This window comes from Numida meleagris, chromosome 9 (genome assembly GCF_002078875.1).
Source record: "Numida meleagris isolate 19003 breed g44 Domestic line chromosome 9, NumMel1.0, whole genome shotgun sequence".
Lineage (NCBI taxonomy): Eukaryota > Metazoa > Chordata > Aves > Galliformes > Numididae > Numida > Numida meleagris.
In genome coordinates, this window is record NC_034417.1 from 19,476,768 (window position 1) to 19,497,262 (window position 20,495).

Below are 20,495 nucleotides of genomic sequence, written 5' to 3' on the forward strand. Positions count from 1 at the left end.
AAACAGCAAAGGTTTCAATGTCCAAGTTAAGGCGCAGTAAGGTTGCAAATTACCAAAGGGAAGGGGCTGTGCTGAAGGTAGCGAATGGGGAATTATAAGTAATTATCAGCTATCATTTTACTGCATAGCTGTCTGATGGCTGCTCTTTGCATAGCACTTGCAGTGACAGACAGATGGCTTCTGCAATTCATGGTAATAGGCTTTTATCAGAAAGCACAAAAAAAGGAGGCCTTCAGTGGCACGAATCACTGGAGACTGAGCACTGGGGGACTTCTAAGGAGGCTGCACAAAGGACCCAGTAACTTTGAGGACAATACTTGCTGTCAGTAAGATACAGTCACACATATGGGCTTTGTGAAAGAGCAGCCACCATCCCTGAGCAGTCTAGAAAGTGAGGGGTGAATCTGAAAGGGGAGATGAAGGCAGCACCTTTCAGGTGGGGTGAACAGGAGATGAAACTTACTGGAGCAGAGGACGAACAGTGCTTGTGAAAGAGAGGTATGCAGGGCATGAAACGGCTTTGTGAGAGAGCACTCAAACTACTGAACAATTAGTGTTGGTTAATAGTGTTCTGGCAGTGAAAAAACTAAAGCCACCCCCGCCACCCAGGGATTCCCCCGTAAAGAGAGAAGGGCCAATCTCAAACCAGAAACAACTACAAAAAGTGTAGGACAGGGTGTTCCTCCTCCCAGACAAAGGACTGCCTGCCTCTCACTGTGGGGTTTTAGCCCAGGTGCTGCTGGCCGCGGACTCTGCGAAGCTCCTTCCATCCTGCGGCCGTGCCTTATTGTGGCAGGGTCTGGTTCCACCAGCGCAGAGGCCGTGAGCTGAGCGCTCCGCTGCTGCCGGCCCCAGGTGTGTTAGGGGCTGCCCGTGTCTTGCAGTGCTCGGCCACCTGTGGTGTGGGTGCCATCTGGCGCAGCGTGCGCTGCAGCACCGGCACCGAGCAGCACTGCAGCGCCGCCAGCAAACCCGTCCCCGCTCGGAGGTGCTCCCTGAGACCCTGCTCGTCCTGGCGCGTGGGGAACTGGAGCAAGGTAAGTAGGCATGCACCCGGTCCTTGTTTCTCCTTCCACAGCGTTTCCCTTGGCAATGCACGGGGAAGGAAAGTGGCTGGTACCTGCTGGATGGGTAGAGAATTTCATGCTGTCTCCTATCTGGAGAATTGCATCCAGGCCTGGGGCCCCCAGCAGAAGAGAGACACAGAGCTCTTGGAACGGGTCCGGAGGAGGGTCACTAAGATGATCAGAGGCTGGAGCACCTCTCCTACAAAGAAATGTTGAGGGAACTGGGCTTGTTCCATTTGGAGAAGAGAAGGCTCCAGGGAGACCTCACTGTGGCCTTCCAATACTTGAAGGGAGCGTATAAACAGGAGGGGGATCAATTGTTCACAAGGATGGATAGCAATAGGACAAAGGGGAATGGTTTTAAACTGAGACGGGAGATTTAGGTTAGATATTAGGAGGAAGTTTTTCATGCAGAGGGTGGTGACGCACTGGAACAGGTTTCCCAAGGAGGCTGTGGATGCCCCGTCCCTGGAGGCATTCAAGGCCAGGCTGGACGTGGCTCTGGGCAGCCTGGGCTGGTGGTTGGTGACCCTGCACTCAGCAGGGGGGTTGAAACTCGATGATCTTTGAGGTCCTTTTCAACCCAGGCCATTCTATGATTCTATTATTCTGTCAGTGTGTGCTTTTGCTTCTTTACCCCTCAATGACCTTTGTGTTTGTTCTGCTTTTGGGGTGGCTAAAAAGCCAGGACCAGAAAACCTCATTGAAGAAAGGTTTGAAAGTCTCTTGAAAATGCTGTTGAGAACCTGCAGTGGCAGGACATGTTTGCAGTTAGGTTGGAGGAATCCCTTAAATTAAACAGTGGAGAATGACCCTTGTTGTTCAGGGTGGCCTCAGTCTCTGAGATGCATGGATGGGAGCTCGCTAGTTGTCCAGTGTCAAAAGATTCTGTTGCTGTTACAGCTGAAAGCCAATTGCTTTCATGAGGAAGGTAGTGATGGATTTGGAGCTCCACGAACTGTACTCTAGCTTGGGGTAGAGAAAGAGGTGAAAAGAAGTTGAGTATTAAGTCAGCCCACGGCAGAGTATGTCTTTAGGCCCTTTTCCAGGAGGATTCCCCCAGCCCTTGTCCCCTTGTGACGTGCCTCTTGTTCACCCAGTGCTCCAAGAACTGTGGCGGGGGCACGAAGGTTCGGGACGTGCACTGCGTCGACACCAGAGAGCAGCGGCTGCTGCGGCCCTTCCACTGCCAGGCTGTCCTCTACAAACCACCAGAGCAGGTGCCCTGCCAGAACACACCGTGCCTGGACTGGTACACGTCCTCGTGGAGAGAGGTGGGGCTGCCAGCCGGGCTGAGCGGCTGTGTGGGCAGGGAGGCAGTGGGTCAGGCTGACTATTAAAGGTCTGCGGTGCAGGAGCAGGGGCTTGCAGCGAAGCTCCTGTATCCTCCAGGCTTTGGAAAACTTCAAGATGATTTAAAGCACCCACTGCCAAGAAGGAAACCACCTGCTGATATCAGGTGTAGCTGCAAAGTTGTTATTTGACACTGGAAGTGGGATTTGTGTTTGCTTATGTATTGGTAGGAGCATTTTGCAGTTCTTTACCTTAAGAAACCAATGCACTGAGTGTGTCTGCGGTTTGGTTACACCATTTGATGACTTGTGTCTCTGCAGTGCTCGGAGCCGTGTGGTGGAGGGGAGCAGGAGCGCCTGGTGACATGCCCAGAGCTGGGCCACTGCGATGAGACACTGCGGCCCAACAACACTCGGCCCTGCAACACCCACCCCTGCACCAAATGGGTGGTGGGCTCCTGGGGACAGGTGAGCAGATGGGGTGGGCACAAACAGTTCTCTTGTGGTTTCTGCAGTCAGCATCCTTCTGGCTATGCTGATGCGGCTCCTCAGCAGAGCCCTGGGCTGAGCAGATGCTTTGTGCCCCTTGCATGGCATGGTTTCCTTACAAAAGCATTATATGAAAACATTATTAGCACTGAATCATAGGATGGTTGGATTGGAAGGGCCCTTAAAGCACTGCCAGTCCCACACCCTGCCATGGGCTGGTTGCCACCCATCAGCTCAGGCTGCCCAGGGCCTTAGGTGGAAACCCAGCTCTCCAAACTAAACCAGAGAATGCTGCAATAAAAACCTAAAAAATCTCCCCACACTGGGGACTACTGCAGTGAAAACTCAGAAACTCCCTGGTACTGACAGCTGCCTGCTCCTGCAGTGCTCGGTGCTCTGTGGAGGGGGCATCCAGCGGCGCCAGGTGAAGTGCATCGACACGCAGACCGGGCAGGCACAGGAGGACAGCAGCCTCTGCGACCACGAGCCATGGCCTGAGAGCACACAGAAGTGCAACCCTCAGAACTGCAAGGGCACCGAGGCAGGTGAGTGAGCGATGCCCCGCGGGGCTTTCTGCCCTTCCTGGTAACCACATGTTTTCTCTTTAATGTGGTGGTGCTCCCCAAGAACTTGTTGAGCTGTCTGGTGCGAGTGCTTTGCTCTGGGAACCTGGCTGTGAGTGTTGTAAAAACCTGCGCCAGCAGGTTAACATAATGCAGCACTTGAGTCCTCCCCCCTACCACTGATCCCTGCCTGTTTCAAGGTGAAACATCCCACCAGCTTCAATAGAGTAAGAATCAAACCCTCTCTTTACTGAATTTCTCTGGCTCCAGTGGTGTATGCTAATTGATGTTAATTACCTAACACTTACAGACAGACACACAGCCAGTGCCAATCTGCCTTCCAGGCAGTCTTCAACAAATAGTCCTGCTTGAGTCAAGGAGAAGTGTAACTGCCTAGGTACCACACCTCAGTGTGTGTCTGGGACACTGGGCTGCAGTGCCTCGGTGCTCAGGATTCAGACTGGGGTTGATGTTTTCCTTTACATAGGACTGGTAGAAGTTGTAATGGAGAAAGACAAGAGAGTTACAGGAGATACCTGTGCACCACAAGAGTTAAGAGCTCTTAAAAGGAAAAGCAGTGCAATGGGGGGATTAGATGTCACTGATACTATCATGTTAATCATGAATCAGCCTTATCTTTTGAATTTGTCTATTTGTCTGGACAGAAAAGCTTTTGTCTGCCCAGTAAGAAGCATTTGACACGCTGAGCTCTCTTGTGGGGCTGGGCAGGGCAGGGCAGCGGCACTTGTGGCTCTGTCCAGCATCCAGGCAGCCCTTAGCCATTAGGTTTGGTCAAGAAATGATGTGTAGTTCCGGCTGTTTTTATCAGGGGAAAATTCCCATCACTTGGGCTTGGTGATGAGAGCTGTGTAGATGCTCGGCATAGTCAAGGTTGTACAAGAATAACCACTTAGATGTGTAGGAAGCACACAAATAAATGTTATAATTCTGGATTAAAAATGACATAAATGCTCTGGCTGTGGCCCAGGGCAGGAAACGCCTCTTGGAAATACAAACATTTCCTGCCGAACTATGAGGAGGAACAAAACTTTCACATGGCAGGAAATCACAGATGTGTAAATCTACAGGCAGAGGCTCCCAGAAAAGGCATGAACGTAAACCCTGGCCCTTTCCTGTGCTTTAGAGGAGCTGTACTGCACGAGATTAATGAAGGCTGCACTGATTCATGTGTTTACGTTAGAAGGGCGAGGAGCCTGTATCTCCTGTAACATGAAGTGCGCTGGTACCAGCAAGATCATGCACTCATCTTTGGGAACAATTACGTTCTCATTAAAGGATATGAATAACCCCAGCAGAGTTGAAGTGTTAAAATCATAATCAGGTGGATTTTTAAAGGAGATGGAACAGATCAGACACAAACAAACATCTCACCGGCAATCATCTCTCTTCAATTAAAGGAGGTCAGAATTAATTAAAACCAGAATCCCGTTTTGTCACTAGGTTATAAATTAATTGATGATTACACTGAAGTTATTTTTAAATGTTCCTGCAGTTTTACAGCTGCATCCAGCTGTGAGTGCAGAAGATAAGGTTGGCTGTGTCCTCAGATGGCTCCCAGGCAGCATCCGAGCCCGCCAGGCCCTCAGGTCTGTCCCCACAATGTCCTAGCAAAGCAGGGGACAGCCTTCTTACTCTGTACAGAGGAGGAACTCAAGGAACTCAAACGCCTGTGACGCCACAGCAGGAGAATCCACGTCAGACCTGAGCATGGGGCATCATGGAGCTTGAGGAGGAACCAAAGCCACCCTGTGTCTGGGAGACAGCCTGGGGAAGCTGGATGGGGACCCTATGGGAGAAGCCATCGGGGGTGAGCGGGAGTGGACGCTGTCCCCCGGTGGTGGCCCTGGCCCCAGCACAGAGCCCAGGGACTGCGCAGGAGCTGCAAGTGCTTTGCTGGGCTTTGCTTCCGCACGTGGCAGCCAGGAGAGCCCTGCTGCTCCTTGTTCTGGAGGACGCCTCTCTGCTGCTGGCAGCACTTTCTAGAAGATAAGAGCAGGAGCAGATTTGCTGGACTGCAGACGCGGCTGCCAGCGAGATAAGAGCAGCGTTAGTCTCAGGAAAGCTTGTTGCACTCTGATTTCCATCCATGCCTACGCGCTGACCCCAAGCTTTTACACCCACATCAGCCACGCCTGTTACCAGATCATTTCAATCATTTCTTGCAGCTCAGAAAACATGGAAAAAAACACAGTGACTGCCTTTGCCAAGAGCATCAGGAGGGAAGGGCAGCAGGCACCAGGGTGGGGGGTCACGGTTGGGGTGTCTCTGCACTGCCATTGTGCTGGGGGACAAGGAGCAAAGCACATAGCTTGCCATTAGCGTGCCCTGTCCATCAGGACGTCATTAAACACAAGCCCCCGTTAGGGGACGGTGTGCTGCTGATGCTGTTTCCTCTCTCCCCCAGCAGCCATTGCCCATTTGCTGGAAGCAGAGATGATGCAGAGGCTGTGCTGCTGAGATGCATTAGCAAGGCGATTGTTCCCCGAAAGAATCTCACGTCGTAAATAACAGAGAGGGAAGGGAGTTAAGGCAAGGAGTACAGCCCAAGAACAAGGCTGCACAAGGCTGCCGTGGCTGTGGATTCTATAGGAGTTGAACAGAGGTTTCCAGCCAGCAGTAGGGGTGGGCTCTGCCTATGCCCCCAGAGCAGCCTGAGGGACAGGCAGACTCGTGTCTGCTCTCACCCTGCTGTTGCCTGTGCTCCGGGCTCGTTATCTGGTGCTTGGCTGTATTTTCAGTCACCTCGAGATTAATTGGCAATTAAACATCCTATTTCTTCTTGCTTTGAGTAGGGAAATGAAATTATTCATGGTTCTGCGTACAGCTAAGTGTGTCCGCAAGGGATACGTGCTAGCATTAATGGCAGAAAATTCCAATTTTTTGTCATTTGAGCATGTAAGTCTGTATCCTGGTGGCAAGAGAGGGAGGCACTGCTGACTGAGCCATTAGGTGCCCTTTATTTATAACTAATTAACAATAGCAGTCAGTGGAGAGTGGGGCTTGGGAAAGGATTCTCAGTCTTTATGAATAACTTTGGGCTGAGCAGCAGAAGGAAAATGCTTCTCCTCCCTCCTTGGCAATCTCCAAGTAGATTCAAGGTTTTGAAAGCATAAGCTGTAATGGACTCCAGTGTCCAGAACAAGCAGTTAGGAAGGTAAAAGTACCTGCACATCTCCAGCACCGGGAGCTACACAGTGACAGCAAGAGGCTTTGGGCTGTGCTAAAACCAAGGAAAGCGAGGGCAAAAATGAAGGAGTGCTTCCCCCATGGCCTTGGGGTCAGCACACTCAGCCATGCATTAGCTCTCCCAGTTGCCCCCTGTGCTCGCCCCCAGCTTCTGCTTCCTTCATTGGCCCAGCACCATTACTCTGCCTAATCCCCTTGCAAAAAAAAAAATAAAAGCAAAGCAATCAGTGAGTCCGTAGATGCGAAATGGCTGCGTGTTCCTGCCTGCCTTGCCAATTGCATGTTGTAAGTGGCTTCAGCTTTTGGAGAGGAAGCCAGGGGTCACATACAGAAATGTGTTTAAGTAGAGTTGGCTTTTTCTCCCCCTCCCCTTATTGCTGAAAATGAAGTGAAAGACAGCACAGTTGTTTTCCATGAGCGTAGGGAAAATCCTCCAGTCTTGGCTCTATATCAGCTCTTGGGAAATGAGAATTCCTCCCTGTCAGATCCAGACTGATAAATGGCTCATTGCTCCTCGCCCCTCGGTGAGCACGGCTGTTTGCTCAGTCCTGTCCATGATCCCCAGGCTGGGTGCTGGTGATCCTTGCTCAGTGATACCAAAGCTGAGCACCAGCACCTGAATCATGGGGCCTTTCTGCTTTCCCCTCCCTATTTTCCAAGCTTTTAAAGTTCTATGGACTTTGGCATGAATGGCCAGAGCCAGGTGGTGCTGCGGGGTGGGTGATGGCAGCGGTGCAGGTTTGCTTAGCAGGAGCAGAGGCTGGGCACATACTGTAGCACCAGGGATTTAACGGTGCATCTCATGCATAAATGAGTGACCTGTTTTCCTGGTACTGGTGCAGTTCCCAGCGCTGCAGAAACACCGTGCTGCCCACTGGGGCTTTGAACACGGAGGCTGTGCCGTGCCAGCATTATGTGCGAGGAAATGAGGTGTGGGTGGGACAGACAGCGCCCGGACCCATGGCAAACGAATGCTCACCAGTGGCTGTGTCTAATGTTGTCACACTGGAGTTGCTGCACGCAGCATCTCTTCCAGTGCTCGCTGCCAGCTGGGGGTCCGCAGCCCTGGGAGCAGGAGCCAGGGGGGGATAAAGCTTGTTAAACTGGGACCTGGCTCCGAGGGCACCCCATAAGCCAGAGGTCAGAGGCTCAGCGCTCTCGTCCTGCTGGCTCAGCTCTGAGCCCAACCTTGCCTTGTTTTTACAACATTTGTAGCAGGAAGTTTGTTTTTCCCCAGAATAAAAGTAAGTGCTTAGCTCTGTATGGCAGAAGCTTAAATGAAATGTAAAGTGACTTCCACACCAACTTAAAAAAACAAGCACGAATTTGTGGGTTTTCAGTTTCTAATGTGCTGACTTGGCCTGGATTTGAAAAGCCCTGCTTTAAGCTGTTTCTTTAGAGTAAAATTTGGCATCAGCTTGAAGATCGGAGTGCGTTCTTAGATGAAGTGTTAGGATCATTAAAAGAATTGTTAATAGAAAAAAATAACAGTAAAAGGATTAAATGAAAATTGAGTCAAATCTGTAGGGACCTTCTCTGAAGAGCTGAAAAATGAAGAGCTGGCTACAGCTTGCCTTGCCCAGGGAGGAACCATGGCTCAGCCAAGTTGTTCCACACTGAGTTTGACCCTGTGTGCTGGGACGCTGTGCTGGGCCCGAGCGATCAGCACTCAGCAACGCCCCACGACTTCATTTTATAAAAATGCTTTTGACAGCCATAGCCCTGCTGCGGGGTCTGATGTGAGGTCAGGGAAGGAACAGCGGCTCATCACCACTCTGCAAGCCCATCCCGGATTGTGTCTTGCAGCAGGACCAACCCTGCAGATAACTCAGCTTACCCAGGGAATCCTCGCCTGGTGGGGCTGCTGGTGCTTCTGCCTGTGCACAGATGCAGTGTTGGGAATTTCCAGTCCTGTGCCAGGGCACTGACCTGTTGGAAAGGGATCAAACAACAGCCCTGGGAAGCTGCCCTCCAGGCCAGAAACTCCAGCAGCAAAACCTTCGCAGCTCTTGCAAGAGCAGTCAGGAGGCAGCTTGGTTGCGATCCATAAATAACTTTCTAGGAAGGCTGTTTGGATGAGCAGAAGGCTCGTGAACAGCAACAAGCACGGCAAGGCATGCAGCTCCCTGCTAACATTCCCAGTGCTCCGTGGGGCCATCCCAGCCCAGCACTGCTCCCACAGCAGGACTGAGCCTCCAGAACGTTGCAGAGGTAACTGAGTTCTTCTAAGGCCCTTGGAGTTATAACTGGTGTGACATTTGCTCTGTTAGATGCAGCAGATAGCCAGCCCCATGGAGCATGCCATCTTATCCACACCTGCCTGGACCGTAGCTGTTGTCTTCAGCTCTTCTGCTCAGCATTGCTCTCCAAGCCAGCAACCCAACACATCAGCTTTGTGAATGCTGCAGGAAGCCTGTGCTGTGCTGCCAGAGCCATGCTGCAGCTGATGGTCAGTGATCACCGAGTCCTGCCCTAGTGCAGGGGTTTTGGCGGCTGAGACGGCTGAGGCTGTGTGCTGCTCTGCAGCTTGGGTAGCAGGCAGATGCCCGCACTATTTCCAGCACAAAGCTTTGGGGGCAGGAGGAATTTCTGCAAGCAAAAATGCACTGAGGCTTCCATCTCTCACCAGAAACCCTGAAGGTGTTTTTCGATCACTGCTCAGTGCAGCCGTGACCAGCAAATGGGGCTGTAAACCCCTTTGTGTGTTCAGCTGTCTCATAGTGAAAGGGATTCTGGGGTGCAGGGATGCTTGTGACTGATGCTTGTGACTGGCACCAAGGGAGCATCACATGAGCAAGCTGTTCCCCTCTGCCAAACAGCTCCAGTGCTCTTGGTTTTGTTACTGAGGTGGGGCTGGGGTTGTGCACCGCTCCCTGCCACGGCCACTCTGGGCTTTGCAGGAATTCCTCATCAGCTCTGCTCTGCTGGAAGATCTGCATCATGCTCTGCAGGCCGGACCCAAACCCCAGGCAGGGAGTGCAGCACGGGGCCAGCTCTGCAGCTCACACCGGTTGGTGGCGGCCACTGAAGCTGGCAGCGCCAGTAGGCAGCAGCATCAGCACTGAATGGTTTCTTCAGGGCACAGAGACACTACTGCCGTGCAGACGTAGCTGCTGTTAGAGAGGAAGAGAGGAGATACCTCTACTGAAATAGAAAATTAATTTTGGAACACGATAGTGACCTCCTTGCTGGCAGGCTGAAGGCTGTGATTGAAGTCCAAAAGCGGGGCGACGCCGATCTGCATCTGCTGTGTCTCTTGCTCTCACCACCGAGGACCAGATTGTCCCTGGTGGGAACGGGGACATTGGCCTTTCCCTAAACAAAGCCCTTTGTTCACCAAAGGGGGACAGCACAGGGCAGCGCTCGGAGAGCTGCCTGGCTCTGTCCCCACCGCTGGCATTTCCCTGCCAGAAAGTGCCTAAGGAGAGAGAAAAGACCCTTTTGTGGGGCCATCCCCTGGCTGTCTGCGTTGCTGAGCAGGAGATGCCCAGGGACGGGGAGCATGGGGATGCTGGACCTGGGTGCAGCCACTCTGCCCTTTTCCACAGAAGGGCTGTCATTGTGTTTAATCACTTCTACAGAAGGTGAAATTAGAACGGGCATAATTTAAATGTTTTACACAGCTGTGTGAGATGCTAGAGGCTCAGTGATGCGCAGTGCTTATTTTTATACAAACTGGAAGGGGTGGAAATTAAGAATCAAAGCAAAGCCACGATACATGCTTATAAACAGTGCATACTTGGAGACGGGTCTCTCCCAAGCTCCCATGATGCAACCCATCGGAGCCCATCAGGTGCAGGATGCTCAGCACTGGGACTTGCATACGGAGCGCAAGGGTGTTTTGCAGGGGGCAGGGTCTCTTTGGGGCAGAAACCAAGGAGCTGGATGAAGCACCCAGCTGCGTCACTCCACCTTCGGTGCTCCCCCGCTGCTGGCAGAGGAATGATGTCATGCAGCTGCCACTGCTGCAGCTGAGCAGGGAGCAGCGGTTCCCAAAACAAAGCCTGTCCACGGAACAGCACGGGTCTTGTGCTATGGGGAGGTTTGTGAGACAGCTGCAGGAAGTGAAGGAGATGAAACAACCTAAGCACAATGCAGAAATGAATTGTTTGCCTTCTGGTGCCTTCTCTTGTCACTGAGGTGAGCGGTTTGGGGCACTGCTGGGACATGAAGCCCTTCAGGGAGACCTGTGACCAGGTAAGCTTGCAGAGCCACGTTCAGCCACTGCTGTCAGCAGCATCGGGCCCCGACATGGCACCGAAGACATTTGCAGTTTCGCCGTTGCCTTCACTGGCCACAAACCGAGACTGAACTGGGGTTCAGGATCAGATGGGATGTACACCTGGCTCCAGGGCTGCTGCTCTGTGCAGCACAGTGGTGACAAGCCCCATGCTCAGCCCCACCCACTGTTATGGTTTCTCTGCTCTGGAAAGGTGCTGCAGGCTGTAGATAGCAGTACAGATTTTATTTCTGCTGGTGATTAGAAATGAGGACCAATGGCTGCTCGGTGCTAGGGTGAAGGTGACCGCATTCTTTGAAGTCTCTACCACGTGCATGCTGATTTTCCTATCGAATGCCTGCCAGCTGTACCGGTGGGACTGCAGTAACGCTGTCCTTGTCCTCTCGCATCCTCTAGGCTTCGTTTGTGAGCGAGACCGCTTGACATTCAGCTTCTGCCAGACCCTGCGGGTGCTGGGAAGGTGCCACCTCCCGACAGTCCACATCCAGTGCTGCCAAAGCTGCCGCCAGCACGGGCACCACGGGGCTCCTGACCAGGACCGCGGGGACGAGCGGGCCTCCAGGAGGTGACGGGACCATCCCGAGCCCAGAAAGCACCAGGACCCGTGGCGGCTCTGGGAGCAGCCCTGCGGCACAGGAGGGAGCTGGGGACCAGCCGGCCATGCTGCTCTGTCACTGCACGGGGCGGTGCAGCCCAGGATCCACACGGTGCTCTTGCAAAACACAGGGAAGGCATGATTTGTTTCATTTGTGCTACACTATAACGGTGCTCAAACAGTCCCTCTGAGAAATAGCGTCTGGTTGGGCCAGGGGTGCAGTCTCGTCAAGTGTGCTGCGCCGGAGTGGGCACAGCTCTCAGTTAGGGTCACAGCCATCACTGAGCGATCACAGAAAGCATGTTAGGGAAGGGAAACTGCAAGCAGCAATAATGCGGGGAGACTTCTCAGAAATGCTCATGGTGCTATCATTTGACATTTTCAGCCTCTTGATGGTGTTGGCAGGCCAGCACAGAACTCTTGACTTTTACTGTTATTTTTATATATATAAAATGAGTATCATTCCACCAGTACAGCTGACCACTTGGATTTTTTCCCCCCCCTTAAGGGACTGGAAGTTGGCAACCCATTTCTGTAATTTTCATTGAATTGTTTATGCACTGAAGCTAAATAACCGTAATTTAAGAAATGGAGAGAGATCAGAGGAAGAAAGCTTTTGGCTTTAGTTACCACCAAAAGCCCTGGGCTCGCAGTGCACGCAGGGGCTCTGCCCTCTTTGTCCCGACAGCTTCATCTGCAAAAGCCCCCACCTGCGTGCGGAGCAGAGGGGCTGGCTGGGGACACCAAGGCGTGAGTGAAACAAGAGATTGCTTTGGAGTGCGTGGGTCAGTGAAAGAGATGGAAAGCTGTTCTAGCCCCAGCTGTGAGCAATGCACGTGCATGGCAAATTCTGCTCTTATTTGGCTGCATCCTTTCTTGTGAAAGCCCAGATGGCAAAGTGAATTGTACTTACACAACTGGATTTTGGTATGCAGTTACGGCGTAGAACTTTAATGGTTGGTTAAGGTGTTCTTCTGTGCTCTTACCAGGCTAAAAACCTTTCTGCTTATATAGATGCACTTCTGTTAAAGCTAGTTGGTTCTTTTAACTATAGTATGTGCTGTTGTATGAGAGGCAGCCTGGCAGCTGGTCCGGCAGTGCTCGTATGTTAATCCTTGGGGCCTTAGGGAGGATTTGCTGTTAGGTTGGCTCCTGGAGGAGGGGGGTGCATTTTGGTAGCACGTCCTTTATTACTCTGCAGGCCGAGAAACCGGGAGACCGTGAACACAGCAATGCTTGAGCTGAACTCAGTGGAAAAAGGACAGAGCCCAGCATCACTGCACTGTGTTGAGCAACGCAGTCCTACGTGGATGGATGCTTTCCTTAAGTTGTACTGTCTGGAACAACTGTGCAGTACTGTGTCATGTAACAAGGGGAATTCCTGTCTATGACTTGTATGTAAAACACAAGCCATGACTTCACCATTTGTGTTGTACTCCTTTCCAGTGTGGTGTAAAGTTTTACATTTAAAGAGCCTGTGTTCATTCCTGTTTTCTTTCGTGTTGGCTCCATCTGTCCCTTGCTTCTGTCAGCGCTCCTAGGTTTTGCTAAGGAATAGCTCTAAATGTGTTGGGTTTTAATGGCTATCGCCCACAAGTGTGTTAAATTAAACAGTTATTGAAGGAAATGGAAGGGTTTCATATTTTCTCTTCCCCTTGGGGAATTCTAAAGGGCTTTTCACTGAAAACTCAGTTAAGCGAGGCAGTTTAGGTACTGGCAGCAGCAGGGGTTTGATTGCTCTCATCTCAGCTGCAGCAGAGAGGAGCAATCAGTTTGCATCTGAAAATCATTTAAGGCTGCCCATAGAAACTGGGATTTGTGTGATTACAATCTGAGCTCTGTAGATTTGGGGTAAAGCCCTGGCGCTCACGGAGCTAAAGGCTTCAGCCTCTGGTTTGTGGTGCTGCTTACTCCAGTTTTACAAATTTGTTCATTTCAGGGCTAACCATAACAGCGAAGCAAAACCAGTGATCCGCGTGTGACACCACAGCCAGTCCAGGCAGCACACATTGAAATGCAGGTGTTCGTTGAAAGGATCCTGTAAGTTCTCCCTGAATTACATGCATTTCAGTACATGATAGGTGAAGCATTTACGTGTAAGGCAGCTAGCTGGTCTAACTCAGTGCCATGATGCAAGCACTGTGCTGCCCTTTCCATCACCCAGTGCTGCACCGTTCTGGGGGCTGCAGCTGCGCTGGGCATCATTTCTTCCCAGAACTCACCCCAGTTCTCTGTAGTCACGATTCTCTTTTCTCCTTAGCACATCTGACAATGCTTACTCATTTTCCTGGCGCTGTTTGTGCCCCGGTGCCACCAGGAAAGGTGTGGCCTCTTGGTTTCCATCACCATGCTCGATGAGCTCAGTGCTGCTCTGTCACTGGCAGTCACTGCAGGCGCAGCACATGGCGGTCACACGCTGCCAGCATTGTGCCAGGACAATTCACAGCGGCGGTGCTGGGTGCTGCTCACACCACTGACCACACGTGGGCCTTGGTCCGGGCAGCGTTCCCCTCCCAGCCTCCCAAAGAGCCCTTGCTATTAATAGCCCATGCACAAGGAAAGCCCGAAGCAATGCTTTTTGTTGCAGATACAGGATATGTGGTTACCAGGATGCATTCAATTTGTCATTGTAAGATACTTTTGGTTCATTACTTCAGAAAGACCCCATTGAAGACCAACTCTGCAAAACACGTATGCTTCATTTGCCACACAGTAAAGGCGGGTTTCCCACTAATTGTGAACCTTCCCAACGTGGGACTCTTAGGTCTCGCTGACCTTTGCCTGCTCAGTTTTACTTGGCCCATGTGAAAAATACTGGATTTCTCTGCTAAGTTGTCAGGGGCTGCAGGGAATTTTGTTCTTGCAGCCAGTTCACCTCCCCACGCCGGGTTAATGTAACGGGTGCTGCGGGGTGGGCTTAGGGCAGGAACGCACATTTATACAAATCTAGGCAAGTTTAATCACAGCAGCAACTGGTACTGAGGCAATGCAAAGCTAGAAAATGTCTCCTGTTCCAAATGAATTGGTCTTCATGTTTGGTGCCACTGAAGATTTCAGTGTATGTGGTGTAGACGATGCCATCCTCTGCCCCCAGCACAGGCTGACTGCGGGCTGCTGGCATCTCTGCTCGTGTGCAGCTATTCACATCTGTGTGTAAACACATAGGGTTACATACAGATACGCATCTCTGCTTTGCACAGCTGCAGGCCTCCCCAGCAGCAGGCTGACCTCGGGCCGCCTGAGCACACCCGATGTGGGCTCGGAGCAGACACTCCTAAGTAGTTTTTTCCTATATTTTCCACAGAGGAAATAGAACAAACAATATATTTTTTAAAGAGGGTTTCAGCAAAGTTTCCTGACATCTATTGTAAACATCAGCTGCTAATTACCAAGCAGGGAAAGAATTGCTCACAGGTTTTACTTGCCATTTTTTGGAATATCGCACCCTGAGCTCAGAGAAGGATTTGGAACAAGGGAAAACCATCACATCGCACAGCTTCGTTCTTGAGAATCTGTTGATGAAATGAATCTGAAAAGTGATTCTGTCCTGAAGGCAGTCAGCCCTGGAGTGCAGCCTTGAAGTGATTTGCTCAGGAGCTGGCTGAGCAGTGCGAGGCGCACCGGCAGCTCCAACCCAAACAGGAATTTGAGTTCATCTCACGTTCAGTGCGAAGCTCCTCAGCCAGGCCTCTTCAGCCACAAAGCAATCGTTAAACCTCGCCTGCTGTTTTCATTATGATTACAGAAATACTGACTTAAATGAGATTTTTCCTCCCAGATTTTACTATTTCACATCCAGTCTGCAGCTGCAGTCCCTCTTTAAACCGCCCTGATACCCACAAGACTGAACGTCCTTAATGCCAAGGGACTTTGGTTGCTGTTTTCAAGGCCAGTTGTAAATACAAAACCTGTTTCTCTGCAGGCTTTCTGTTGATGGTTATGAAGACTTTTACTTATAAACAGCCAATCTCGCTGCATGCAGAGCGCTGGCACCAGGGCACTGCCACAGCTGCTGTGCCCTCACTTGGAGGAGGCAGCAGCCCCTACAGGCAGTGCTGGTGTGGGACACGTGCCAGGGAGGTCACCCCAAAACCGCTGCCCTCTCCTTCCAACCTCTGGGGGAAAGAGGATGGACAGGCTGAAACCCTGCTCTGCTCATGTTTTGCTGTTGCTTCTATTTATTTGTTGTGAGCTCCTGAAGCCTCTCTGAGAAAAGCCAGAAGTTCTTGGCTTCAGATTAGATATCAGACTTTGTGTTCCCCCACCCCGTCACCTCCCCACATTTCCAGAGCTGGAGACAGGAAGGAACCGAAAGCTCATTAATTGGGAAGCAGCAGGAATTCTATGGAGCAAGTTCTTTGTCATTTAATAACAATAACACTTAAAGCAGTTCCGCATCTCAAGAAGGCGTCAGGCCGTCCTGTCAGTGCACCTGTGTTCTGCAGGCTCTCAGTTCCCCCCAGGTCCTTCTGTGTCTGGACCAGATGATCTCAGCTGCAGTATTTTAATCCCCAGATAGTCAGGAGGTCACCAGTCCTCCAGCGCAGCACCAGCTGCCAGCCAGCGAGGCCATCCTGCGGGTGACTGAGCACAGGAGGAGGCCAAGCAGGAGGCAGCAAGGCCCGGATGGAGCAGGAACAGCTCACAGCATTGTTTTTTCTCACTCTTGTTCCGCTGCAATTTCATTACCTGAGCAAAGGTATATTAGTCCAGTTTCTAAGGGCCTGTTTATGGGAGCTCACTGCTTCATCTTCTACCAATACCAGTAGGTCTTGCCCACGTACTTGTCCCCAGGCCCTCGGGGCAGCTCCTGACACACGTGCACCTCCAGCAGCATGAGTGCACTGGTGTGCAGCAAAACCCTGCAGGCATACAGCAAGGCTGCTGAGAAAAATGACACTACTGAAATTACGTTTTGCCACAGGTACGCTCGCTGGCCTAGCCAGCCCTCAGCTGAGTGTCATTAACACCAACAAATTCCTATGTAAGGCTTTGGAAACAACTGGTGCTCAGTTCTGAAGACCTCCCCCAGGCAGGGCAGGAATTTTGTCCTCCCGTGAAGTAAAGGTGTTTGGAAGAAACCAGCTCCCAAACTCCGTCAATCACTGTGGCTGCGCAGAAATTCACCACCACAACTGGAACTCCAGGTGGCTCCTGCTTCTGGGGGTACCTCTGAAACCAGGTCAGCTCCCTCGGGAAGCAGCGGGGCTTTGCTGGGCTCCTCCAGAGGCACACGCCAGCAGGGCAGGCAGAGCGTTATGCTCTGAAATATTTTCACTTTCACTGGCTTGTTCCCATTAGCAGCACGGGGCTGCAGGCTGCAGCTGGGTGCCAAGCATGTGTGTGCAGTAACACATCACCTGTTGCCCTCGGGCTCTTAATGCCATTTATGTGCAAATCTCACACGTTTATCTGATTACAGTCCAGAAGCTGTTTATTTAAATTAAAGGTTATTTGAAACAGGTTGGGACTCTGAAAGCATGACCTGGAGCATTTTTGCATTGGATCAGGAAATGAAGTCAGATAACCCTCCTGGGATTAAATTTCCAGAGAAATAAAGCGAATCATTGCCATTTCCCTCCCTGAGAAAAGCCTTCTCCTCTTCCCAGGGTATTTCGGGTCTTTGTGATGGATACATTTACATTTTGAAGGATACACTTACATTTAAATCAGCATGAAGCTGGTGAAATTGCAGCAGAAAGTACCCTGGCGAAGGCCATTGACTTTTGGAGGAGGCTTTGCTCACAGTTGTGCAGTGCTAAGCGTGCTGGGTGCAGGCAGAGCTCTGCCTCCTCACCCACTGAAAATCTGCTTAGCAGAGGCTTCTTCTGGGACGTGTCATTCACATCAATGCTGATCTATCGAACAGCTGTCTCTGGACAGTGGCACAATTGGGTACAGAACAGAAAGAGCAGTTACATGTTTCAAGGCCGCAATTAATTACTTATCAGAAAATAATAAACCAGCAGCAACAGCCATCAAAGCAGTGCCAGCTGTAGCTTTGCCACAGAGGTTCCATCGAACCTACCCAGTCAGCTGTGGTGGAAGGAGCCCCTCGCATCCAAACAGCTCCAGTATCAGAAGCAATTCAGCTTCTGAACTTCAAATTCATTTCTGGGAGGGACACAACACCTGCAGCGGGCTGAGCCACAGACAGAAACACCCCAAATGTGGGTCAGACAAGTCCAGATCTGCTTTCACATTCACTCTTCTCAGATACCTCTCTCACCACAAACATAGAAGAGATTTGAGGTGGGTTTTTGTTGTTTTTTTCCCTTGAGTCTCACACAAGGAGAACTGCCCTCTTCCATCTAGCTCCCAGAGTAGCAGCAGGAAAGATCAAATGCTGAGGTTTCGGCGTGGCAGGAGACAAAGAGAGAAAACGCATGTGTGCTATTTCGGGATGTTTGGTGGCAACAAGCAAGTGTCCTCAAGGGACAGAGGTTTTCTGAGAAAGTTTCTACTTAAATGCAAAAAATGTAAAATGTGCAATTAGAAGATAAAGAGCTGTCTCTGAGGGACAGCTCCCCGGTCTCTAACGGCAGCTTTAAACCGGTGTAACCTGGGACTCTGATAAAGAAAATTATCTTTGTCCTCACGTACTTACATCTGGGGCCGTGTAAAGCAGCCCACAAAAAGCAAGGACGGGCAGCAAGTATCAGCCCTGGAGCTGGGACGTCCCCCTCCCTGGTGCTCTCAGCCCCAGCTGCTGGTGGCTGGGCTTCCCTGCCAGGCAAGACCTGACTTTAAGGAAGGAACGAAGAAAGGAGAATGAAAAACAGAGGCAACACAAGCACAGGGTGTTGCAAAGCTCCCAGTCACTGAGAGCTTCTCTCAGTGCTCCCCCTCGTGGGAAGACACTTCCAGAACACTTCTGCCTGTCTGTTTCCTTCTCTCCAGGAACTATTAATAGTTAAATCCTTTGCTTTTGTTTTTCTCCTTTTGAAAAGGAGCAAAATGACAGATTCGTTCTATTTAATAAAACGAAGTCAGCATAATTGTACAAAAAAAAATAAAACAAAGTCAGCTTTAATTGTACAAGGGCAATTTCTATGCGAAGAATTACTCTGTTCAGCTGACTTTGTGCAGGCTTGCAGACATTGCCTTGAAGCCATTGCAGATAGGATGCGTGACAGCAAGTCTTACCGAGAAACAAATGAAAGCAAGGCTGCAAGGAGCACTACAAACACCACGGTGCATCGTGGTTTAACCACTCTGAAACTCCTGGACAAAGGCTAGGCTGCTGCAGATGGCAATTAACTCAGCAGAATGCATCCTTTATGAATTAAAGACTGTTAACTACTTTACTTTCTTTTCTATTTGGACACGTTTGAAGTGTTCACTGTGTGCCGCGGTGCTGCTCATCCTTCCTAGGGCATCCTGAATGATTTAGGAGAGCTCTGAAATGGCACATTGCCCCCTGCTGTCTTTTTCTAAGAGTCTAAAATAGGGCCCCAGTCTTAGCGGGAGCCTGCAGGCACCGTCATACTAAAATAATTAACCAACAAGCTTCCCTTGTTGTCAGCTGTTACTGGAGATACTCAAAGCAAGCTCGCTGCTCGCCGCTGAATGTTCCCCGCAGGAGCTCTCAATGAGCTGCGTGGATGCTGCTGTCCGCTCTGCTGGGAGATTGCTTTTGGCGCTGTATTGATTAAGTCTAAAACTGTGATGTACAAATTCTCAGTGAACAAACACCCGATGTCCAAAAATGCTTCCAGAGGAAACAAAATACATTCTCACGGCACCCAAGTGCTTGCAGAAGGAAGCGCCTTTTCTTTGTGGCCGTTTGCTGACAAAGCGTTTCATCATCTCACCACGTTAGCGCATCAGAGGAAGCCTCAGACCTTCCAAGAGAGCCACAGCACACACTTCACATGTCATTCTTTCACGGGAAAGCATCTCCCTCTGCTCTTCATCTGTAAACTTAATTTACAGGAGATGCCGCCATCTCATGAGCCTACTGAAAAAACAAAAACCAACCACCACAAAACCTTGTGAACTGCATCTTTCTGGATACGTTGTGGCAGACTACTCCAGCTGGAGCCTAAACACACACACTGTTGACTTTGGCCGAAGTGGGACTTTGGCACTGGCAGCAGGGAGATTGCAGGCTCTTGCTGGCACAGCTGTGACGTTTGTCAGAACGTAGTTCTACAAAGAGAATGTTTTCTCCACCGTTCATAACATGCAGCCTCGCTGGAACCCACTCAGTGATTCATGCCTTCAGGAGAGCTTTATGGGGCTTGTTATTGCAATGGTTACAAATCCCTGACATCTCAGCAGATGTTGCACCCAACTCCAAGGATTTCTCCTGTCTCATCAAACACGAGCCTGCTACAGTAATCACAGTTCCACTTGGGAAGGGCTCCTCGAATCTCTCTCCAACCACTGCTGGGCACGGCTGCTTTGCGCTGCCCAGGTGACGTCCCAGGACCCGGGAATGGTTTGCCAGGAGCCAGCAGGCAGCCCGCACGGCTGTAGCCTCTCTGACTGCACACACGCTCAGCACTGGGGCCCTCCTGTGGCGGATCCTGAACGTCACTTCTGAGAGGACAGCTGAGTGAGAAACAGCCACCTAATTCTTCAGGGAAAGTAAATTCATGGTCAAATCCACAGCTGCAGTAGGAAACAAACCCTAGGGAATTTCTCCAGAGAGAAAACGTGTGACGGCTGACATTATGGATGCCCCAGATCAGATTAGTGAGGGAGCAGCAAGAAGAAACAGAACTGTGGGGACCACAGGCTGCGGGATTCTTCCCGTGCTGCAGGTAAGCTGCAAGGAACAGCAGGATCAAACTGGCAACACACCGTCCACAGGAGAACATTACCCTCAAGGTAACTGTAAATCAGAGCCTCCAGAACCAGAAACGTGTACTTACAGAAATAAAAAATACAAATATTTAGCAAAAACAGCATCTCACTAAAGATCCATCTTGCTCTAGTCCAATCGCTTGGTTCCCAATTCACTTTCTGCATTCATTTCAATTTTAATGTGCTCACTGGCAACAAAGAAGTTGAATAAACGTCAACTTCTCTAACAAA

The 20,495-nt window shown here is 50.7% G+C and overlaps 1 protein-coding gene across 3 annotated transcripts in view; it reads left to right on the forward strand.

The window, feature by feature from the left end:
• Positions 1-20,406, forward strand: part of ADAMTS7 (ADAM metallopeptidase with thrombospondin type 1 motif 7) — a 56,194-nt gene extending 35,788 nt beyond the window's left edge. Inside the window, exons 20-24 of one of the 3 annotated variants that reach the window (XM_021407637.1) lie at positions 885-1,037; positions 2,168-2,341; positions 2,681-2,827; positions 3,234-3,393; positions 13,393-20,406. In XM_021407637.1, coding sequence (XP_021263312.1) covers positions 885-1,037; positions 2,168-2,341; positions 2,681-2,827; positions 3,234-3,393; positions 13,393-13,424 — 666 coding nt within the window. In that variant the 3' untranslated portion in view covers positions 13,425-20,406. The other 2 variants (XM_021407635.1, XM_021407636.1) reach the window with 2 other exon arrangements.